At 34.8% G+C, this 25,677-nt stretch overlaps 1 protein-coding gene across 1 annotated transcript; it reads left to right on the top strand.

Annotated features, from left to right (window-relative positions):
- On the top strand, positions 1 to 25,677 carry LOC128992278 (neuroligin-4, Y-linked-like). The gene is made up of 16 exons (XM_054415768.1): positions 1 to 48; positions 6,977 to 7,018; positions 8,196 to 8,384; positions 8,879 to 9,027; positions 9,240 to 9,457; positions 9,617 to 9,766; positions 10,789 to 10,986; positions 15,814 to 16,095; positions 16,973 to 17,243; positions 18,545 to 18,767; positions 19,996 to 20,147; positions 21,575 to 21,693; positions 22,463 to 22,605; positions 23,375 to 23,563; positions 24,185 to 24,413; positions 24,864 to 25,677. Exons 3-16 carry the CDS (start codon positions 8,298 to 8,300, stop codon positions 25,178 to 25,180), a joined length of 2,727 nt encoding a protein of 908 aa, XP_054271743.1. The 5' UTR covers positions 1 to 48; positions 6,977 to 7,018; positions 8,196 to 8,297; the 3' UTR covers positions 25,181 to 25,677.

A 25,677-nucleotide genomic window follows, 5' to 3' on the forward strand; every position in this document is an offset into this window, starting at 1 on the left:
AGGTGCTGAGCAATATCGACAGACTCTCTGCTGTTGACTAGGCAAAAGGTAATTTCTCAATTTTGGCCTATAAACCTTATATTTAAGTCAAAATAGTTGGTTTTGATTTCAGCAAACACATTTTAGTAAGAATATCGTAAATCATATGGTAAAATATACAAAACAGATTTAATTCATTCAAGATAAACGAGAAAGTATTGTACTTGACTTTAGTAGTATGGTCTAGAAACTCTCCACCTACCACTTCAGTGATCCGAGAATGAAATCGGGGTCTTCCTGCATGCACTTAAAGGGTTTTCCATTGTAGTCTGTAGGCAGCACTACCCACAGCCACATTTATTGAGCAATTTGTATGGTAACATGTTAATAAAGCTCCCGGACAGCTAAACATTGTACTTGTTATAATGAGACAGAAAAGTTTCTGAACGGAATACAGATCTCTCACCACCCACACCAATATGTAGCCTTACCACATAAACGAACGATCAGTGCATGAGCTTCCTACCTCCCTTAACTCAAGGCCGATCAATGTCCGACCAATTTCTAAGATTGTTGGATTCGGCCACTGCCAGAATCTCAATGTCGTCAGCATATTCCCTCAACGAATGTGCCTCTGTCAGAGAAGATTAGGTTACCACAATGTTCCAGAGGAGGAGAGGCAGAACATTCCCTTTGGGATACCCTCGTTTATTTCTAAGCTAAACGTAAGCTAGATTTTAGGTAATTGTTAGGTAGGTTGTGTTTTATCGTGTGAAATTCACCAGCTGTTTTCGACGTATGAGCTTTCTAATGAGAACTGGCTTATTAGATAAGGCACATTTCGTCCAGGGTATTCTAGGTTATAAAGTAACAGAATGCCGGAAACAGTGGGAGCGCTAGGGCTTAGGTCACATGTTGGCCTGTTGATAAAATGTGACAAACAATTCCAGGTCTGCGTCCAACAGAGTAGAGGGTTTTTTTAGTGAGTAGTATGATCCTCTCAGGAATCTAACACCACACTGTGTGCGTAAAAGACGAACCGTTGTTTACCGTAACACCGCCCACCAGCGCGCCTTCCCCCACCACCGCGTCAAACGCCCGCCATGTTTGCGTGAGGCCGGAGTTGGTGCGAAATTTAAATTGCGTGTTAATAAATGGGCTGATGGCTCGTGTTCAACCTTCGAGTTCTTACTAGAAAAAAAAATAAATGAGTTTTATTGTGATAACATTTCTGTTAATAATAGTCTTTATTTACAATTACCTGACATAGCCAAAAATTCAGAGATACATGTAATATATCTACATGATTAATTGATTTGAACATCTGAACGTGAAGGTTTTCATTGCATATTCAGTTCTTGGGGCCAAAAATTCTAAACATATTTATAATCAAGCTTCTAGTATGGCAAGCATTCCTTTTTTTTATAACTAGAGAGTATATCCTGGCTAAAAATCATACTTTAACGTTTCTAACTAATTATTAATGACCTAAAAGTTATAGATGTAGTTTTTTTTATACAGTTATAATTTTGATTATAACAATCTGTTAGCACTGCAGAACTGTATGTAAAAGCAAATAAAAGTAATATATTATTTTATTAAGGTGTGACCATGAATGCATTTTAAGGCCTATTACTGTAGGCTATGATTCACTCACAAATAGGCTACATTTACAAGATTCTTGAATTTGTTTTCAAACTTTTAAAGACACAATACCAGAAGTTATTCCTTACTAGATTAGAATCACAATTTTAAGGGTGATTAAATGAATTTCAAAATTGGAATTGGAATCAAATGGAACTGTACAATTCCAATGCTGAAGGACAGAATGAAAATATTAAAAAATAATGACTGTGAAATAAAACAAATATATTTTGCAAGAGTAACTTAACTAATTTAGAAACAGGCACAATAGGAATTTTATTGATGAGGAAGTTGAGGTTTAGTAAATAAAACAAATTAATTAGTCAAATACAGTGTATTTAAACATTTCACAAAAACAAAGTGAATCTTCTTTTATCCAAGTCTTAGATCATTACATTTGGAGTTTTTTTCATTGGAGAAACTGATCTATCAATTTGAGTGTGTTTGCTGTGGTGGATTTGGCTGATGTCCGTTTGATTTTCACTGTGCTTTGTCTTGGCGTCTTAATCTCCATGGGTTCAATTGGAGTCTGAAACAAAAAAGGCCTTAGTTTTTTTATAACATTACTCGATAAAAAAAGTAAGAGGTGGTCCTTTACTGATTCAGATTTTTAAACTGTTTCAATCAAAAAACCAATCAAGATTAAACCAAACTAGACAAAACTGTGAGTGTGAGATAATAATTCGCTTCTACTGAAATGAGCTGTAAAAATTTAAAAATCAAGGCTACACTTGCGCTGACACCAGGTAGAAGTAATAAAAGTAAAAATAATAGAAAACTAAATCAGGTATAGTTAGGTTTCAAAGTTCCGTCAGATAACAAAATTACTTTACACTAAATACTTCCATGTTGCTGTGCCACAGGCCTTATATCACAGAAAATGTACTACTATAACCCAGAATGCCAACCGCATGGTAAAAAGCATTAAGCGTTTTGAGAGAGTTTTGCCTGTCAATCCGTAGGCAGCGCCACCAGCGTTGCTATGCTATTGCATGGCAACGCTGGTGGCGCTGGCTACGGATTGACAGGCAAAGCTCTCTCAAAACGCTTAATGCTTTTTACCATGCGGTTGGCATTCTGGGTTATAGTAGTACGTTTTCTGTGCTTATATGTAAGTTCAACCAAAATTAGCTAATACAATTTATTGTTTTTTTTTACAGGGATTTCATTAAAATTACAGCCACTATTAACTGCCACAGTGAGAGTAATAAGTTAGTGTCACTATTACTCTCACTGTGGCAGTTAGGCCTATGTTAGGTAATGTTGTCCCCAGATTCATATGGCAGATATCGATCCGGAAGGAAAAATTTAGGATAATCTGAGGACTTTAAAACATTGCATGAATAACGATAAGACACTTAGTACCTAAAATGTTTACACTGTAGGCTAAATTGTATTCTTTAATAGGACAACAGCCTAATTATTTCTGAATATTATAGTAGGTAGTATTGTAGTTCTGATAGGGTTATAGGTAAATATGACGCAGTCATACCGATATCATCGGTCAACGACATAGACTTCAAGTATCCAAGTAAGTTAGGTCTGCTTGAGTTTTAAGGCCAAAATATTATCATAAGTTATAAGTTAGCTGATAAGCACCAATTTCTGTGTCTGTGAAATTTTGCGATGCCAGCTTATTTTTTCCTCAAATTAAGTGGGCCTATTCGTACGATCTTATAATACATGAAAACAACCTTAACATTTTTCTAAGGCACAGAAGACTTTCATTTTAAGGTATTTTAACCCTCCAAGTGTCCATAGTAATGGTATTAATGTCCGCCCATTTATTGCGCAATCGCAGGACTTTATTAAAATGTACCTTATGTAAATGTAACTGAAAAACACTCTAAAGTATACTTTTTTATATATCATATTGTTTGGAAAATTATGGGCTTCAATGTTATATATAGCCTAAAACATGACAAAAAAAATTTTCTAACACTTTTGCGGGGTTATTATTTTTCAAATTTATAAAATAAATAAAACAATTTTATGTTTGCGCTTGATAAATGTTTATAATTCATAGGTCTACAAATTTTTTAAATAGCCACTTTGTTCAAAATTTTACGAGGATTCCAAAAATATAGTAATATAAGGAAGTAGGTTTGCAAATAAATAAGTTATGGGTGAAAAACAGATTTCGTACATTTAGCGTTAGCTAGCCTAACCATAGCTAGGAATCTGGCGGATGATTTACATCAATATCACTACATCATCAACCAGCCCTTCAAAATCACTTAAATCTTCTCATAATGCACCACGCATCTCACAACATTTTATTTTTAACACTAAAACAATGATAAACGTAATAAAACACATCAGTCATCGGTGCGAGGTTAACCAAGTTGTTTACAAATACGCACGTCATCTGTCTGCTACAATATATTCGGAATTAAAATGAAAAGCGTCTAGTAACAGACATCAGGAGAAAGCTTAGAATCTGCTGAATACAACGATACCAATCTCGATCCAGTTCAATCTGATTCAGTCGGTGCCAGAGCCTTTGCCGTAAACGATGTTTGTATGTCGCAAAAGCGACGCATAACACCACGGCGGGTGTGTTGTGCGTCGATTACGCGATGCTTAACACTCCGAGGGTTAAAGATGGACTGCTTCTCTGGTGGAGTAATACCAAACGGGGGCACGACCACTGGCAACGATTACATTTCAAATGGTCAGTCAGTCACTGTCAAACAACCTAGGCCTTATTTTTTCTGTAACCCCCTGAAATATCACTGTACAGCGCTTTGCAGAGTTAGGTTAGGTTTATTATGATCATTATGTTATTATGATAAAACCTTAACTTAATATGTATTTAAGATGTAAAAGATCTTACCTCAACAATATCAGGCTATCCATAGAAAAGTTGTCCACGGCGGCGTTTTTTTTTTTCTGAATTGCTGTACATAATCGGTGAGCACAGCGTCATCTTTAAGGAGCTTGACAATTGCTCCAAGTCTTATCTAACTTAAACTTCATCGTCGTGTCATCAGATAAATGTTTACTGCAAAGAATCAATACTAAACAGTTTCGCAATAATTATCGCATACTAATTATCGCAATGATTACAAATAAACATTTTTACCAACAAACTAACAAAGACGAGACACTATGAAAACAAAACAACACGCCGTGCAGACGACACCGACACCAGCTTACAGCAGACAGCAGACGCGTTTGGCAAGGAGGCGCAGTGGTGGGGGAAGGCGCGCTGGTGGGCGGTGTTACGGTAAACAACGGTTCGTCGTAAAAGCATTTTCCCTCCATTCCAAAAAAAAGAAGAATAATAATAGGAACTGGCGGTTTTAACATTTGTCTAGTTTGATCACATATAATAATTAATTATATTTATTACACCTTAGGTTAGGTTAGGATTACACCTTTAAATTGATGAATTTTCTCATATATTTTATTGTTAAGACTTCCATAACCCTCAAATATCTCATAACTATATGGAAATACCTTAGTATTCATAGCTTAAATGTTGTAGTGCACGATACGCTATATTGTAATACTATATGATAAAGTAGTATATTCCCATTGAGAAATATTTAGTTTGGATAGAATACCAAGTTAAATTAACAGTCGGTTATTATGAGAATTTACTTTTAAATATCCTGTTTAAATGTAGTTTGAACACCAGCTAGTAATATAGGACTTGCAGATAGTACTAGCAGTGTTACTGGGCCACTGACTCTCTCGAGAAACGTTAATGGCAGATATAACGGCACTGATACAAGTACAATAACGTAGCACCGCCATTGATAAATACTTCTCTTTGTTCTTGCTTTTTGTTAAGCTAAATAATTTGTTTAGCTATCTGAATAATTAATTTAATTTTTATTGTTTCCAACTTTAATGGCAGGTTTATACGACAAACCAATAATTTTCTATCAATATGTTCAAGGTTGTAGGCAAAAGCGTCTGAGAAAATTGGACGAATTGTTGAAAATTTTAATAGTAGTTGTAAATAGAGTAAATACAAAAATTAAAAAGTGTCCACTTGGTATTGTTGAGTTTTATGATATTTAATGTAAGTAAGGAGGCTTTACATGACATTTAGGACTCTAAAATGGCTTTGTAGTAACCATGATTTACAGTCTACTGTTTATGATTGACAACATTTGGACTTAAATGTGAAAATGAAAATAAATTAAGTCCAAACCATTTTGTGTATTATGCGAAAGGGTAAGTGGATAATTTCATTTTAGGAATGTTTAGAGTAAATGGTAGATAACAATACGATCTTTTATAAAAATTCATTGTTCATTGTTAGTTTTATATGTTGTACTATTAAAGAGAATTATTTTTTACTAAATACGGTATATACAAATTAGGTTTAGTATTTAAAATATATTTAAAAGTTTAATATTTAGTAAAATATACTGGCACTACACCTGAATATAATAGATTTACATGTTTTCCATAGTTGAAAATAACTCCTAAATTAATCAGTTAATGTTTTACAAATTAAATTCATTTATTTATTACCGATAGAAATTTATTGCTTATAAAAAATTATTAAGTTATACATATTGCCATATTGCTGACCTATCATTGAATGATATTATCTATGGTTTATAGGAACTCAATTACGTTTACGTTTGGTAACTCTAATATCATTATATTATTTCTTAAATGCTTAGTTTTTTTCCTAAGACACCGTGGTGTAGGAAACTAAGTAACCGGGAATAGATTAATACAAATACAAATAGGAAAAACAATTGTCAAAGATAACATTTTTTATGTTTTTCATAGTAAGCGGGTGGGATGGTAAATATACATAAAGAAAAAGTTACTTTTGTATTTTATTCACATTGTTGTCTCCTTAATTTCGATCGTATTTTGTTATCATTTAGTGTTTTAATCTCCCAAACATGTTCACCTAAAGCCCCCCAAATAAACAACATTTAAATCTCAAGCAGGTATTTACGTAGTTATAATTCATGTTAATTAATATCTGAAGCATAATGTGTTGTTCAGAATAACGGATGTAACAAGCAACGATATCTCTAAATGGAGCAATTCTAGTGGGAAATCTCTCAGCTTTGAGTGCACCCATGGGAAATGGGAACACAGCGAGGAGTGATTACATACAGGCTAGAAAATATTTTTCATTTCAAGATTGTTAAAACGTAACAGTTCGGTTGGAATGGTGTTACAAGTGTAATATGTTGAAAATATGATGAATAAGAACAAGCTTTCATTGTCTTAAATATTGTAGGTAAATAATTTCATGATATAAATAGAAGAGAGTGTATGTATTCAAAAGTTCGAATTTTTATTGATAATCTAATAAAGTGTTCCATGCGAAGTCATTGTCCTGTTCATTTCAAAGAATGCTTTGTTACAGGTTCTGGAAAGACTTACGACTTGTTCCAACTTTGAGTAAAACGTGAGTGTGAAATTGATGTTTAGTACTTTCACCTAGTTTGTACATCTGAAAAACAATTGTATTGCGTTTGTGTTTACTTTTTATCCTTATATTGTGGGTTACCTAACATTGCATTACTTATTTTAAGGAGAAATCATTGTCCATTTAACGCTAAATCCATTTTATTGGGCTTTGCTATAGATATTAAAATGAATTAACTTAGGGTAAAGAAATAGTGGAAAACAATATAAATTTAATTCCCTAAGCTAAGAGGAATGAGTGAAATAACATAAATGATTTTTTATTTGAAAGCATGGAAAAACAGTGGTTGGGTGAAATGGTTTATTGCAATTTACTCTAGTTCAAGTATAAACATGGTGTTTTTGTGTGTGTTGGTTTATTCACAAAAGTTCGTAGCTACTGACATTCCTTGAAGATGACTGTGTTCATTGTCAGCTATCCTACGTAATTTTGAGCCTACAAATATTGACTACCAAACGAGAGCAGCAAAACATGCCTATTTTCATGCGTAGAGGTTTACGTGTGGTTAATGAGGTCGGGTTATATAAATTGCTTTTTCTGAAATATGATTAAACATTTACTTGTTTATTTGTGTTTTAAACATGTATTTGAGTACTTGTGACCCGTGAATATCCACATGAAGTAGGAATATCACCCTTCATTCCATGTTGAACTTACTGGATTATTTTTTTTTGTCCAGCAACCCTGTGTCTATTGATTCTAGCTCTCTTGAAAACGATGGTTGTTGTGGGTACGAGTACTTTAGTCTAAATTTGAGGGGCCTTTCTATTCCAACCTACCTCTTACACACCATGTGCAAGCAAGGGATAACAGTTAATTATGAAAGTGTCTGGTTCAGTGGCTTGTTTAATGTGTTTAAGATGCAAATGCGGTCCTAATCAGTTATAGTGGCACTACATGCAGTACCCATTCGGATAACATGGGTCCCCATCGAATCCCATCTGATAACAGTAAATAAAGATACATAAAATTTTCTACAGCTGGAATAAAGCACCCGAAATGAAAAAAAAAACTACAAGTGCTCACAGTGTCTTTAGATTATTCGGTCATAAAATGCATGCTGAAATTTTCTGGAGTTGTATAGTTCAAATTATACAATAAGCTTCACAACTAATTGAAATAAACATTGTATAATTTTGTGTTGATGTTATTTCAGAATAGCAATGGCTCTCAAGTACAGTGAACGATAAAGGCCACCTCTGCCCCAGCAATGAGACCATGGGACGCATGGAGGTGACACAGAGCTCAGTGTAAGACTATGATCCTGCGACGAACGGAAACTACTCGACGGAGGCGCAGCAAGTGTCTGTGGCTGGCACTAGCAGGGATGCTCCTGATGGGAGAGGTGAGCGGAAGTTTGTAAATACTTATATTCCAACTATGGTTTTGAGATTCTGGATCTAACTCACATTATGTTATTATGTTTTCTGGTTATGAGAAATCGTGAGTGCAATGTAAAGGAAAATACTAAATTGAGGTAATTTTTGTTTATTGCATTGATAAAGCCTACTGCAATAGGCATGTGAAATACAGTAACTTATTCAAACAGATCTGAAAAATCAGTGGAACCTAGTTGGAAGTTTACTACCAATAAAGTGGGTGTGCTTAGTTTTTGTGTTGTGTCGAGCATTTAATAAACTACAGATTTTCCAACCTAGGTCTTAATCTAGCATTTTTCAACATTTAGTCCACTTCATTACTGTGGAAGGAGCTCGTTAATTTGAGAATGAGCGATTTATTTCTAAAACTAGTATTGTATTTGTGAATTATATATGGTGAAATTCTTAACTTTTATTACAAATATTCGTATAAGTTACAATTCTACTTTTCTTTTGATAGGTGGTCCAAGGGTTCGTAGCAAGTAGGGTAGTGAGGACGAAGAACGGAGAGGTTTCAGGACTGGTTGTCCAACCAGAGAGTAGACATCTTGACCCAGTGGAGGTATACAGAGGGGTTCCTTACGCATCTCCACCCACAGGGGTTCTCAGGTAAATTACAAACATATTTATTTTATTTTTATCTATTTCCTTTTATAAAAAATAAGCATCCTTATGTAAATGTGACATTGTTTGTCTGTATTCTACTGTCAAAAAGATCTTATAGTAGGCACTTAGTTTTGTAAACGTAGATGATAGCTAATTATGTATAAGTAAATATTTGTCTATAATAAAATACGCCAATGTGTATAAAACATTTCCAGGTTCATGCCCCCCGTGACCGGTGCTCTCTGGTCTGGAGTGAAGAACGCCGATCGTTTCAGCCCAGTGTGTCCCCAGAGGCTCCCTGACATCCACAACGAGACGGCAGCTCTCAAGAAGATGCCGAGGGGACGGTTAGAGTATTTGAAGAGGCTTTTGCCTTACCTGAGCAATCAGAGCGAAGACTGTCTTTACCTAAATATCTACGCCCCAGTGCAAGGTATATACACTAAAAACACAAATTATTAATAATCACGATCGTATGTATCACACCTAAAGATAGATTATGTAAACTATCTTCTCTTATCACCATATAATGTTTCTTCAAAGGATATATTTATAAGACATTGTTGAATTCTAACAGTTTGTTCCTATTTAGACAGGGATACGCTCGCCAAATATCCAGTCCTCGTGTTTATCCACGGGGAGTCGTACGAATGGAACTCTGGGAACGTGTATGATGGCAGCGTGTTGGCTAGCTACGGAGGACTTGTGGTGGTCACTGTTAACTACAGGCTTGGAATACTAGGTAAGTGATATATTTAAAAGTAGGGAATGAAAAAAATTACAAGTCATAGAATACATGTAAAATCATTTACGTGGAATCATAAATTGTTAGATCCTTTATACTGTTCTTCTATGCAATCAGGATAAACTTCGTCCTTACTTGAGTTAAGACGGCTATTAGCGAACTTTTATTATCAAAACTATCCTTATTGAACTAACGAGAACCTTTCAAAGTTTCGTACAACTCATACAACTAAGTTAAGCGAACTTCTAACCTATTAGGAGTGCTATCTTTCTCCCCGGGTGAAAGCCTTTCAAAAGTTTCAAGATTACCTAATTTTGTAAGAGAACAATACTGTTAGGTACAATTTACAATAATTGTAGCCTACTTAAAAGATAATAAATACATTTATTGAATAGATAAATGGTATATAGGAATTATACCTATTAGAAATCCTTTTACGGTAATTTATATCCATTTATGAAATAGTTTGACAAGTATTGTTAGATAAATACTGTTAGATGCTATATAAAGTGGTATTACTATAATTTCATGCTAAAAATCAATTTAATTGTTTTATGAATCAGCACTAATGTAAAATATTAAGTAATCTGTATTTTTTTCTCACGGTTTTGTAGACCCATGATCCTTAGTGATAGTAAAAATTTATTTTACAATTACACATGTCATAAAAATTCACATATTCAATAATATTTTACATTATTAACAATTATTTCAATTTTTTTTTACATTGTATAAAACAAATAATAAATACAATAAAAAAAATCTAAGAACAATCAAAAATTACAAGAGCTACCTTTGAATAACAATTTTAATCATTTATCAGTTTATCAGTTTATAAAAAAATGTCAATATGTTATCTAACTTTTAGGAGATTTTGGCTTAGTATTCCATATCTTTTATACCATGACCTACAAAATTATTACTTTATTTCCTAGCAAAAAGGTTCCAAACGATATCCATAACATTTTACTCATATTATATTTTTACGGGTGTATGGTACTTATGAACTACAATTTCAGGTTTTCTAAACGCCAATACGGACTTGCATTCAAGATCTCCAGCAAATTACGGCCTCATGGACCAGATAGCAGCACTGCACTGGATCCAGGAGAACGTCGCCTTCTTTGGTGGAGACCCTAGCAATGTCACCCTCGTAGGTCATGGCACAGGAGCGGCCTGTGTGCACTTCCTCATGACCTCCAGTGCTGTGCCGGACGGTATGCCACAAACTATATGAATGTTTTATTTTATTTTATGATCTGTTTCTATTGAGAAGTAAAACCAGTTTGATAAACAATAACTAACGTCAGTTTAGTTTTAAAAAGATGCCAATGATAAAAAAACACTCATAAACGATTTCAATGGAATGTAAGTAACTATCTTGTTCGAAGCCTTGATTTTAGATTAGCTTATACACTAAATAATACCAATTCCATTTTAATATCAAACAAATTTAATAATGCTCGCCTAGTAATCAAATGGTCGCCGGTTCGATCCTGAGATAAGTTAGTAGCTTTTTGATGGTTCGAAACTGGACCCAGCTGTTCCTGATCATTGGGCTTTAACCTCTTATTGCCCAAATTATTATACAAATGAGTTAAAAGTTATTTCCTATCGTTTTTATGTTTAATAAGGTTTAATATTAACTAGTAATTTTTTTCAAATTTTTTATTACACGTTGTATACCTTTTTTGGGTACGTGTAAAATTTTACACATCGGGCAGTTAGGGAGTTATCGCATTATAAATAAAATGATTATTTTTCAGGTTATAAAATGTGTTTTACTTGTGACTATTTGTAAAAATACAATGCAAGAAAGCTTATGACTATAAAGATAACTTGTAAAAACAGCTTCCTTCATGTACCAAAGACCACAAACTCTATTATATATGAAAAGTTGAAGTGAAGCAGTTTCTTTCCTTAGTTAGGCAAAGATGTACTTGACATTTTCCACACTTAATTGTACTCTGTCCTTTACATCCAGGTTTCTTGCACCTCTGCCTATCTCCAGTGGCGATTGGCCAGTGACCAATGCCATCTCTTCTCTCGTTGAAGCATGGAATAGGTTTTGCTGGGCCTCGATGCTTCTTTTGTTCATAATCAGCATCCACTCTGTCATACGAAGGGCGTCCTCTTTTTCTCTCACTATCCTTTCCTTCCCTGCATAAAGCACTGAAGATTTCACTTTTGAACTCAAGCAGGTCCACAATATACTTCTTTGGAAGGTTTCTCCTGTGACAATCATTTCTGTACCTCAACCACCCATTCACAATAGCCATGTCAACAAAATGAAAAATAAGTCTCAGGTAGTACTTTTTTGATCTTATTTTTATCCTGTAGTACGCTATCAGCCCATTTAGAAGATCCACTCCTCCCATGAATTTGTTGTATGTCTTTATCATTCTAGGACAAGGCACGTCTACATTTCTTTTTGATGATCTGTCAAATCTTGTAATTTGAGAAACAGGCATTGCACTCTCAAAAGTACTGGCGATTGTTACACCTCGGTTGTCCAACCACTTCAAAGCTCGCACATCCACACCTTCGAAATTTACTTCAACTTCCACCAGAGAACCTCTTCCATTCTGTTTCATTTCACTGTCTGAGGGAAAAGTTAGCCCAGGAAACCTTTCCTTCTGGATTGTTCCTAAAGCTCCGATTCCATCTTGTGCCAAAGTAGTAAATAACCGAAGTGAGGCAAACCAGTTGTCGAAATATACTAAATATCCTTTATGCTTTGGGACAACTTGTGTCATTCTCAAAACAACATTCGAACTCGCACCCAGATCAGGAGCTCCTGTCACAGGTTCAATGTGTCCAGTGTATACTTCGAAATTGTGAACCAAACCTGTGGTATCACAAAGTATAAACAGTTTATAACCCCACTTATAAGGCTTCTTAGGGTTGTATTGTTTCAGTCCCGATTTTCCTTTGAATGGCACAATCTGTTCATCCACACATAGCATCTGTGGCTTTGGTAAGGCTTGAAACTTTGCTTGAAAATGATCGATAAGTGGTCTTACTTTGAATAATTTGTCTCTGTCTGGATGTCCAACTGGTAGAATGTTGGCGTTGTCGTTACAATGAATGTTTCTTTTTATTTCTTCCCATCTGTTTCGTGACATTACTGAGCTGACTTTTTCCACATTCGTATTTTTAGCCCAAAACATTCTTGATCGTGGTAAGCGGTAAATAGACATTCCAACGCAAATCCCCAAAAACTGCTCTAGTTCATTCTTTGACATGTTTAGTGGCTTGTTTGGGTCTTTCTGGACACTGTAAAGGTTGGACTGATTTACCATACTGTCCAAAATGTCTGTGTCAAAAAAATATCTAAAATAATCTATTGGGGTTTGAATTTCCCCTAGTTCAGGTTCGACGTCATCCCATATTACCGGTGGTTTTTCACTTGAGTCTGCGTCAACTTCAATCCATTTTGGAAGATCCTTTTTTTTCGTTTTTCCTTTCGAACCTCTTGCACCTCCTTTGCTTGTTTGTATTTGATGTATTAGATCTTCATTTGTATTTGATCCATTATCCCGATTTAGATTCACACCAGCACCTGAAATTCATTCATGGGAATATAATAAAACTGAATAGGCCTATTATGTACATAGTAATACAGTATGTATAACTATCGTAAACAAGTTTTCATGAGAGATAACCGATCAACGAGACAATTTAGTAATGATTAAAATAAAATATTACCTGAAGTGTTTCTCTGGCAATAGTCATGCTCAGTAGCTCCAGGCATACTGGTGATACGCCGGAGTCCAGTAGTATTACATGTAGCGCCAGATGTCGTGGGCATGTCTGGATCAAATTCGGCTGGATCGTCCGGATTGTCGCCATCATCATCATCTATGAAACGCCTACTACTTAGACCATCAACTATTCGCTGTAGACGATCTGTATTTGCATGTTCAATGGGCTCATAATCGGGATCAGCGTCGCTGTCATCCATGGCACTCTCATCGCTGTCTTCTGGAATAAGGAAGGCTTCCTTCAATCTTCCTGGTGCATTCCGCACAAGTCTTCTTGGCCGATCCATCTAGAAAAGATAAGATGGTATAAGTTTGCGTTTCAATAAACCTTATACATATGTTCTGTAGTTGCCCATAGTGTAATAAACTACACAAACCTTCTGTCAGTCAGAATATCCATTGCTGCCCAATGTGTAAAAAATTACACAAACCAATTTTGGTCGATATTATGTAAATTAGAATATATTAGATCAAAGTTATATGCTAGGTATGATCTACAAACACTATAATGACTAAATTAAATTTTTATTTGGCTAGACTCACCTGTTTTTATGGTCTTTTATATGTTGTAAACAACATAACCTCCAAAAGGCGTCAATAATGGGATGCACCAAATGTGGAAGTGAGCTTGATCACTGAAAAAAGCTCCAGTGCTGCCAACTCAACAAAACTTTTTCACCAGTAGTGTAGAAACATGAAAAAACTGTTTCCATAGAGATACAAAATTAAAAAACAATGTAGTAAATACAATTGTAGAACGTGTAAAAAATTACACAATGGGCAATAAATGATCCTGACTAATGAAACCGCTGATCTTAGTCAGTAACAAAGCTACACCGGTCATCACACACCATTCTACACTCATCCTTCACACATATTTGGGTTAAAATACGCACCTAGGTGGCGTCCCCATCTCAATAATTGATTGAGTGATTGATTGATTGAATATCGTAAAAACTTAAACTACATAGTAGTTCTTTAAATTTAATATTTTTGTGTAATTCAAATGTGAAATTGTTTATGAAGTTTCAAAACAAGCAAGTTTCTATCCAACCCTTCTAACATCCCCGTTTGTTACACCGACGTAACACAAAGTATGTAAGAGTAGCTCCCCGGTCATGTACAACACAGATGAAGTTTCCAAGGACTAATCTCAACAGAGAAATCCTTCCACAAGAACTTCTCCTGGGGGAAATGCAGTGAAACAGAATCTATCTCTGTGAAACTTTACCACTTACCTTTATTACATCCAACATGTTATCTTGTTGTTGTAGGGAATTATAGTACTTTTAGTTGATTTATTTAAACTACTTTTCAAATTTTCACCAGTTAAGTACTTAAATAAAATTGTATAAACTACTCTCCTTAAACTACTTCCTTACATCTATTTACATTTAATTTCTGATGTTAGCATTGAAAAAATTTTTTCCTAGTTTGATTAAACTATTTTAGGATAGTTATACAAATAATAATACATTTAATCAAACTGGACTCAATGATCTTAGTCAATGACAAAGCTATACGGATCATCTGACGCCTTTCTACACTCATCCTTCACTCATATTTGGGAATACGCACCTAAGTGGCAACCCCATCTCAATAATTGATTTTCAATAACAAATTTTGGTACTTTCCTGTTAAAGGGAACATTCATTATTATCGATGATTTTTTTCTCGATATATCGGTGTTTTCGTTTTCCGATCCATTACAAATTGACAACAACTAACTGATCTTGTTTAGGCTAAAATAGTCTATTATATGGATTAGGAAATGAAACTGTTCTATGCTAACCTAACATAACCAACCAAACTTGCTGTACCATTAAAAAAAATCTTTTGGGTGTGAATTTAAAGGCTAGTTATAAACACGGAATTTTTTAATGTTACAGCAAGTTTGGTTAGTGATGTTAGGTTATTTTTTTAGGACAGTTTCATTTCATTAATATTTGTTGATACTGAACAATTTTTTTCGTAGTTGTCAGCTGAAATGTTTCAATTTGTTAATATCGATACATCGAGAAAAAAATCATCGATAATAAAGAATGTTCCCTTTATCAGGAAAGTACCCAAATTTTTTATAATCAACTAATAATTATTAATAAATGATTATCGGACTATTGCTAATTTATAGTTTTAAGGGTTTTTTACTAAGCATAATAATAATACTATTCGCCCATTTGCCTGACTATAATAGTCACACGAAATCAACTGTATACCATTTTCGTATAAGTATTTTTAATATTTCGTAGTATATTTTCATATAACTAACTATTTTCCCAGGTTTGTTGTTCCACCGAGCCATCCTAATGTCAGGGTCCGCTCTAAGTCCCTGGGCACTAGTCCGAGAGCCAGCTCGCTTCGCTCGACAAGTTGCCAAGCACGTCAACTGCTCGCCCGAGATGCCTCACCCCCACTTGCTCAAATGTTTGCGTGAACGTCCACTTGAGGCGCTGCTGTCCACTCCCATCGATGTCCCTGAGTTTTCTACTGCCTTTGGTCCTTCTGTGGACGGTGTTGTTATAGACAATGGTAACCCAGAGCCTAGACCATCTAGCAATCAAGGTAACTTTTGTTCACATACCATCACAATGTTAGATTTGTTTGTCCATCTATTTCCAAGGTCATTTTGTTAACGAAATATACTTTACGTTAACCTTTTATATCTTTAAAAATGTCGAGAACACAAACCGTTACGTAGGAGAGCTTTTTAAATAAAATTCTGCTTATCCTGTTAAATCTTTGGTTCAGGGTATGGATCACTGAGATAAAAAAAACGTGTCAGATGTGTTGCAGTCATTTTCGAGTAAAGGTCGATTCACATACATCAGTCCAGTCACAGTTCGGTTACAGTCCAGTCACAGTTGCATCCGCAATTTCTCAGTCGATTGTCCGTCAGTTGGTTTCAGTCAGTCTTCCGTCTCTAATATTTACAGTAATTTACAGTCAAAAATTTAAATTTTAAACCTATATTCTATTAAATTATCACTGTCCATCTTGTTGATTGTTACAATCAGTACTCAAAATACAAACGCAACCATTTAAATAACAATAACACTATTTTCTAGTCTCAAACAGTTCCGTCAGGCGTCAGAAGAATCAAAAAGTATCGTTAGAAAGAAATCTGAAATTGACTGACGGATGCCAGCAGAGTGACTGACGGGACTGCAACGGATGAGTGTAGATAGCGCAATAGAATATCCATCAAAGAATATTTTTGTTAACTGTGACGTGCCTGAAGTGACTTTACTGTGCCGTAACTGATGTGTGCGAATCGACCTTAAGAAGTACGGTGATAAGTCTTAGCTATGCATCACCGGCTGTAAATTACTTTAAAAATATGATTCTTCAACAAATTTTAGTGCTATATTATGTTGCCTCATGAACACTCACGAAATAGTGAAGTATCTAATGCAAATCAATATGGTTTTATCCAAAACAGAAAGCAGCCATGGTCAGTACAACGAGTACAGTGCAAGTGGTCCAGGCAGGCCAGCTGCACCTGCCCATGACCCTCATACAGGGGGATACATCAATCTCAACAACCCACTGGCCAGGAAGGCCATGGTGGCCAAGATGTCCAGGTATGACCTGCTACTGGGAGTGGTCAAGGCGGAGGCTTACACAACCTTTAGTGGGGATGACGTCCAGTACGGCATAGAGAGCGAGCGACGCACTAGGATACTCAGGACTTTCGTCAGGAACACCTACAGGTAAATTAATCTAGAGCTTAAAATCTTGGACCTATTCAACAGGAAATTTTGATAAGCTGCAAATTAGAATCTATATCTATACACTATATTCTCACTAATACTATGGCCACACTATGGCAAAGAATAAATCGGACCAGAATTTTATTCACAATAACCATGTGATATCATCAAATGCAACATTAGTTAGAATTATGTATTTATGATGTTTACGAGTCAGATCCGTACCAAGGTGTTTTATCATCAAGTATTTTTTTCAAATCCCCAAAAAACCCAATCTTGTTTACACAGTAATTCTTTATTTTTACCAGGTTTAATATTACAAGTACACAAATGCATTTCTACCAACACCCACCCGTATTTTTAAAGCACACACATTTGGTCTGACCAGAAATTTAGCTGAGAGAAACTGTTTGGATACACAATATACCCCCGCCACAGCAAACCTCCAGACTAAGCGAATTTCCATTTGACTGATTGGATTTACACTGAAATGTCTACTTAAAAATATAACATTTATTTCCGATTTAAATAGAATTAGTTTAACAAGTACTTAGGTTTGCTGCATCAGGGAGGGTAAAACTGTTTTTTTTTTTTTTTTTTTGTAAAATGTTAGTAGTTAGTAAGAAATAAAAACATTTTCCAAATTTGATCAAAATATGTTCATAAACAAGCAAACTACAACAGTTTACTTATTCTCCATAAGAATAACATGGGAATTTTAAATTTACAATTTTTTTTAATTTTCTCCGTAACCATTAGGCGCATAATAACGCTTCAATATACTAAATTATTTGTTTTTTTTAAGCTCTACTAAATGGTTTGGAAAGAAATTGCTAAATTTTATGTTTTTTGGGTCAAAAATGGGAAAAACCAATTTTTACCCCATAAAACCCCCCGTAAACCCCCGTTTCCATGGTCCGATCATGCTGGATCGCGAACTCGTTCAAATAAGCGTAGGTTTACACGTTTGTACCAAATTTCATCAAAATTGGATCATTTTTGCTCGAGTTATCGTGCTAACGGACACACACACACACATATATATATATATATAAATTAAAACATATATAACAAAGTACCCTTTTAGTAATTATTTTATTATATTAGTAGCCCTAAAAATGCAAGAAAATAATATATATAAATATATATATGAATTTGAACGGATGGTGTTTTTGGCCTCTAGGGACCTCAAAACGAAAAAAAATCGGTCCCGCGTCCAGGTCTTACCATGAGTACTACGGTAATAGCTTATTCCCTATATGGGAAATTCGCTAAAAACCTCAAAGTATTGTTTATCTTAGGTATCACCTCTCAGAGATCCTAGCCACGATTGCCAACGAGTACACGGACTGGGAACGCCCCGTCCAACATCCCATCAACATCCGCGACGAGACTCTAGAGGCGCTCAGCGACGCGCAGGTGGTGGCTCCCGTCATACACACCGCAGACCTGCACTCCTCGGCGAGAAGAAACTCATATCTGTATGTCTTCGACTACCAGAGCAAATTTGGAGACTATCCTCAGGTAGGGAGGATATGTGAAGAGGCAACGGTGGTAGGGAAGACTAAAGAAATATTGTATTGAATGTACTTTTTGTGAGCGAGATCTCTTCGGTGTAAATATTTACCCTTTCATAGGATTGATTAACTGTTTTAAGGTCACAAAAAAAACTGAAAGAAAGATTCCAATGTATTGTGTCCAATGTAAAATGTAGGCATATCGATTGGTTATTATTCAAGTAAACACAGACAGCGTAAGCAGAAAGCCATGACGTAACTAGTACTGTATCTATGAAACTTATTACGTTTTGTTAGAAGTGTATTTTTAGTAGTGGTGAAATTGTGTTATTTGAGCGTTTACTTCAGACTCTTTATATCACATATTGTGAAGGAAAAAAAGAACAAAAAGGTTTTTATGAAGTTTTGAGATCGAAAATACGGGATAAAAATTTTTGTTTCTAAAACGTCGTGAAAGTTAGTATTTTCCTATCCATGATGGATATCGGCCAATATAATATCTTAAATAACTTACACCCTTCTTTATAAGCAGTGCTCTTTATTATCATAACAGGCTGAGCACCGTATTAATACGAAATATTGACAAACTGAATACCTTTTAGAGATAATAAAACACATTAGTGTAGGGGAAAATATTTGGAAAGTCTTAACGGTAAATATTTTATCAATTATCATTCATTGAGCTGGAGAAGCTACCTATGTGTGGATTTTAACCCAAATATATGTGTAGAATAGTAGTAAGATTATCTTTGTAGCTTTGTTAGGGTTATAATACTTATGCTACCATAAAACGACTGAAAATGCCTTGGATGAAATCCCCTACACGATTTATTTATTTATTTAATTATATCTGTATGTAAAGTGTTAATGTTTTGTTCAATAATTACAAACGACATCACAATAAGGATTCAGACTAGGGAAGTTTACTAACAAACATAGACGATGTTTAAAGTAACTCTGAACAATTTCAATTATATAACAATGTTTCAAAGAAACTATAATGTTTAACTTATCTCTACAAAGATGTACGACCTAAACAAATCACAGACAATCTCAAATTTAAATTTTACAGCGTATAGTGTATTTTTAAGCCTAAAGAATACAATCACTATGAAGTACTTACAATCACACAGTGTTTATTTCCTTGGAGTAATATCTATTGTAAAGCGTAATAGATATTAAACCGTCAAGCAGCTGGCTATTCCCTGAGCTCCATGTGTTTTGTATTGTTACAGCGCCAGGGTTGTATCCATGGGGAGGAGCTGCCTTACGTGTTCGGAGCGCCCCTAGTGGCTGGTATGATGCATTTCCCCAGAAACTACACTAAGGCAGAAATACTACTCTCTGAAGCCACTATTCTGTATTGGAGCAACTTTGCTAGGACTGGGTGAGTAATATAGAAATATGTTACACACCTTTCTATCCGCATTGGTTTACAGTAATCAAATAACAATAAAACTTTGTAATAGTGGCATAACAACCTTGGTCATGCATTATAATCTGTCACAATGTAAAGTATTAAAGCATTAAAAATTGCTTTAATAAATTGTTTCAATTAGTACTGAAATGTTACTTAGATGCATCAAAGGGTTAAGATGTGAGTTTAATGTAGTTAATTACGGTAACAATGAAACATAAATTTGTAAAATCCAGTTATTATAAAACAATACGTTACATAATTAGTCTATGGTATTTTTTTTTTTTGACAAAGTGTCTCTATTATTTCATATTGTATTTTAATCACAATACTAAAGTTAAATAACTAATTCCCCAATTGTTAAGAAGAATCTCCTTGTTGATATTTTGGTAGAAATGTACTTTTATAAGTTTAAGTTATATTTAAACCCTAAGGTTAAACTAGCTTTGATGGAATACAAATTTCTTAGTTTTAAAAGGAAGTGTGTGTTAAGAAAAGAAAAATTAACCTCAAGTAAATTCAATGTGAAATACTGTATGTTTTAGGTTAAATTACTCTGAATACAGGACAGAACTGTAATTTTAAATATTTTTTTTTGTAATAATTCAATCAGGCAAAGGAAAATTCTCTTAATCTGAATATTTTCTGTTCAGGGATTTTTTTTAGTTATCAAGGAAACGCCTCTTATTTTTATTCCGTGTAAAACCTAAACATTAAAGGATGTAATACAGAATGTTTGATAGACTAAGTACTTTAGAAGTAAAACCATGATTGAAAACAAATAGAAAACCAAATTATTTTCATAGAAACATATCATAAATTTTATTTGTCAGAATTTTATTTCAAGAAATTCCAACTTTGACCCTCCTTATCCTTCAGAGCTTCAACATCAGTTCCCTATCTGCCTTCTCCAGACATCCCAACATCTTTGCAGAAACTGCGACATTACTTTCTTCTGTAGCCACTATCAAAACCTACGTCTCAAACTCCTTTAGATCTTGGTCCTTGAAATCGAAAACGGGAAACCTTCAGACTTTGTTTCATGTTCCCTCTTATCCTCCTTTTCCTTTACCCTTGAAACGTAGCTAACATACACGATGGCTCAAGTGGTCAATATGTTGGTGATAATGTACAGAGGCCGAGATAAAACATAGCTATAATTGAGAAATTCGTAAATAATATCGAATATCATGACTAAAGAAATTGGTTTAAAGTTCGGTAGAAATGTTCGTTTGAATGAGGTCGTCTATGAAAATGTATGTCCCTTTAAAGTTTAAATTTAGTTTGCTATGGTAAAATTATTGATATGCACGATTGTTGAATATTTTAAAATGTAAAATAAAAGATAAAGAATAAATCTACCTCTCTTCTATACAAATAATTTTTGTTTGTTTTAGGAATCCTAACGAACCGCAGGATACTGATCTCGTGCATGGTTTTAGACAAGAGAAGAATCGATTCAAGAACATTGAATGGGCTCCATATGAATCCGTTCATAAAAAATATATTTGTCTTGGTAAATTTATAAAATATTTTAGTCATAGTATTAAGACAAATCTCTATACTATTTAAAGGCTTGAAATAAAGTCGAGAATTCAAAATCAATCAGAGAGAAAACCTTTTCAAGATTAATAACAGTAAATCTAAATCATTCACTCAATCGCACACATTTTTATAAGATATTTTCCTTTTTTTCTGAAAGAACTTTTGAAGCAGTTCAATTTAATTATGTGCTCTAACAAATTTTCTGCTTAAATTTTCCTTACTACGCTGAACGTAATTCGATCAAATACGCTTAGGTGCCTTTATTATGTTCTAAAATTAAACCTTCAAAGCTTGTTATTGCTTGGTTGATTTTTAATTACATTTAGTATCAGGACTCTAAAAAGTATTTAAAATGTTCTGAGGATATTCCTTTCATCATAAAATAAAAAAAATATATCATGTAATATTTTTTTTGTGAATTTGGAAAAATTTTATTAATCATGTGTATGATTTGACAATATGGTTGTTTAAAACAAAATGACCAAAAATATGAATCTAATAAATTTTGGATGTGTGAATTTTATTGTGGTATGTAGGTTATGTTAATTCTAATACAGAACTGACACAATGGGATTTTGTATATGAGTTATTATATTGAGTTTCCAGTTAATTTCCAGGTGTAGTTTAATCAAAACAACTCAATACAGATTCTCTTTTTTTTACTTTAACAATTACTTTTACAACAATTACTTTAACAAATAATGAATTATTGCTAATGGTATCTTCTTTTCTCTCTGCAGATATAAAACCAAAGCTCAAGAACCACTACAGGGCCCACCGTCTCTCCTTCTGGCTGAACCTTGTCCCGGATCTCCACAGACCAGGCGGAGACGACGTTCCTCGGACTCATCATCAGCTGGAGACAGACGACCATCCTCATTTGGTAACTACCAAGCTTTTATTATGAACAATGTACTCGTTTAAATTTCTCTGCTCAATTGTATGATGTATATAAGGGAGTTAAGAAACCATATATGTTATGGGTATTAACTAACTACTAGAAACATCCAAACAAAGGATTGTTAGCGAAAAATTTGCAACCCTTTGGACTTATATTTCGGGGATTGTTCTTATTACCTTGGTAAAATTGCAATTGAGGCTCCCAAAGAAACGTCAGGATAGATTTAGTTAACTCAGCCAATGCGATTTACAAATTTTACTTGGAATACGCTTGTAGACTTTCGCATATTACATGGATAAAAAAATTATTCAGTGATAATCTTTAAATATACAATGTAGATAATACTTTACACTGCATTTTAAGGCTGTATGAACTTTTGGAAAAATTGAGTCAGCAACGAAAATATAAATTACCAACTTTGAACAAAAGTGCGAACATTAAAGCGGAGAAAACTGAAAGGATTTAGTGGCATAGGAAAAACCTATGACAGGAAATCAAATTATTTAAATTTGTGAACTCAGTGAATCACTGATCCAACTAGGTCTTTAAATGGTTCAAATTTTTAGAAGGCCTAAATCATTATTTTTCACATAACATATTTACATTATTATTACACATTACAAACATCATAATATTTACTTGATCATAATAAATTCAGAGATTTTCCTGGATATAACAAATTAAACTCAAAATATAGCACATGTCAATCTACTCAAAATAAAATAAATAATTATTTATCTTGTTGTACCAGTTTCCAGCTGTGCCATCCTCTCGTAAGCCTCCACACGACACCACGACTGTCAGTGTGGGCCAGGGAGTTCTGCCTTCACCTTCCTACGACAACAGTTCCCTGGGACTCTACATGCCACCGGTTGTGGTCGTCGCTCCCTCTTCCTCCGACAGAGGCTCTGCCGCACAGGAGTCTTCGGACAGTCAGCAGGTAATACATAGAATGTTAACGTTTTTATTTAGTTCTGTGCTGTATATTATTTATGTAAGAAATCCATCACTCTGTTTAGGCCTATTTTGAAGAAGAATTAAATGTTAGGAGTGCTATGAGAATTCGTATTCTCGTCCAAAGGTCATATAAAAGGAAACATCGAAATAAGATATTGTTAATGTTCAAGTCATTTTCAAGTGCTAGATCCTTAGGCCTACTTAATAATGGTTGTATGGTTTTATCAATATTCCTGTCATAGAACGAGATAAACAGACTAGATGTAGTCGCTGGAGAAAAAAAAGTAATGAATGATCCTGAACTAAAACAGAACGTAATTATTGAACAGCTTCCGAAATACATCTAACATTCATTGTTTTGCACGATTGCAAGCTAAGATGCCCTGACCACGAGAGATTTTCACCGCGATCGCGAGAGAGGCCCACGATTTTTTTCACTATTGGGGCAAATGAGGTTCTCATTAAACTTTTATTTTTAAGCTTGAACCGGGTTTTCCTAATTAGAGTAAGTAAAATCAACCATTTTAAGACATGTAGTATGTTCGTCCGTGCTGTTATTCAATTGTATAATTTACAATCAAGTACTAACACATATTGTTATTAGGAGGATGGGTTTGCCGCCTACTCTACAGCGTTGAGCGTTACGATAGCCATCGGTTGCTCTCTGCTGCTCCTCAATGTCCTGATCTTCGCTGGCGTTTACTACCAGAGAGACAAAGGAAGACACGGTGACTCGAGTCCGGCCAGTAACAACTCCACAGCCTCCTGCAACTCCACGCTCAAGAAGCGGCAGGAGAATGGTGGACCTATGAGCAATATCTGTGTAACTGGAGGTGAGGGAGTTGTTATAATTTAAACATCGCAATGTTAGTAAATGATATTGGGATAGCGACATTTGATGGATATTAGGACAGTATTGTAAAACATGATATGCATCTATAACTAAATGATCGAAAAGGTTGATTAGTATATCAGTTATATTTCCTGCAGAAATAATATTGTCAGTAATTGTGGTCACTAAGCTTTCACTTGTCTAATCACAACATTAGTCATAAACTTATACATCATTTAGGGAAGAATACATAGATTTATAAAACAAGTTGATGCACAGCCCAGATAACCTCAGCATACTTTAGCTTTAATATAACATCGATAACCTTTACCTAGAGGTTCTACGTAAATAGTTATTTCCCATCGGATATTTTTACACATACACATTATCACATACACATTAATATACAATGTACCTAAGCCATGAATTTGACTCGAATGTACATTTCTAGGACCTACGGAACTCCTGCAGATCATGGAAACTCGCACCCCTACCAGTATACCCTCCATCCTTAAGACTCCAACCTCGGACACAACCCTCTTGGTGCTCCAGCCTCCCCAGAGTCATCGTCTGCCTCCCGCGGAGTTCACTGACGGAGGAACCCTCCCTAGGCCTCCTCCACCCCCCAAGGTCGTCAAACCCCCGGCTCAAGCAGAGACCCAGCCACTCCTAGCACCTCATGGGAGTATCCAGCTCATCAGCACCCATCCGGGTACTCTGGGGCGGAAACACACCCAGGGAAAGCCAATGGAGGAGCTAAGGGTGTGACAAATCGAGCGACAGGTCGACTTCCGGTGCCTGGCCAACGACCTGAACCGGATATGTGACCAGTTGAACCGGAGCAAACCGGAAACGGAAGACGCGCTGTATCATGTGTGACCCGTGTATAGTGTATATAGTGTTAAAGCGGACGATAGTGTTATGGTTTCAGTGTTTTCTTTCTTTTCGTCGTGTCTTTTCTTGATGTGACAAAAACTCCTACCAATAATTTTGTTATTTATCGAATGGTTTATAAATAATATCTTTTAAAATGGTTCGTATGTTCCAAAAAGTTCTTAAAACATAAAAAAATTGTCTTAAAATGTATTTTTTCGTATTAAAATTAAATTTCAAATTGCAACATGATTACACATTTATTGATATTTATTATAAGGCCTTCTGTGATTTTTAAATCATTCAAAAATTTAATCAATCCAGGTTATATTACACTGTTGAAAAACTGGATTTTAAGGATGTATAAATAAAATTAACCACAAACAAATGAT

Source organism: Macrosteles quadrilineatus, unplaced genomic scaffold (genome assembly GCF_028750875.1).
Source record: "Macrosteles quadrilineatus isolate MER2022 unplaced genomic scaffold, UCM_ALF_1.0 Scaffold_4__1_contigs__length_99947679, whole genome shotgun sequence".
NCBI classification, from domain to species: domain Eukaryota; kingdom Metazoa; phylum Arthropoda; class Insecta; order Hemiptera; family Cicadellidae; genus Macrosteles; species Macrosteles quadrilineatus.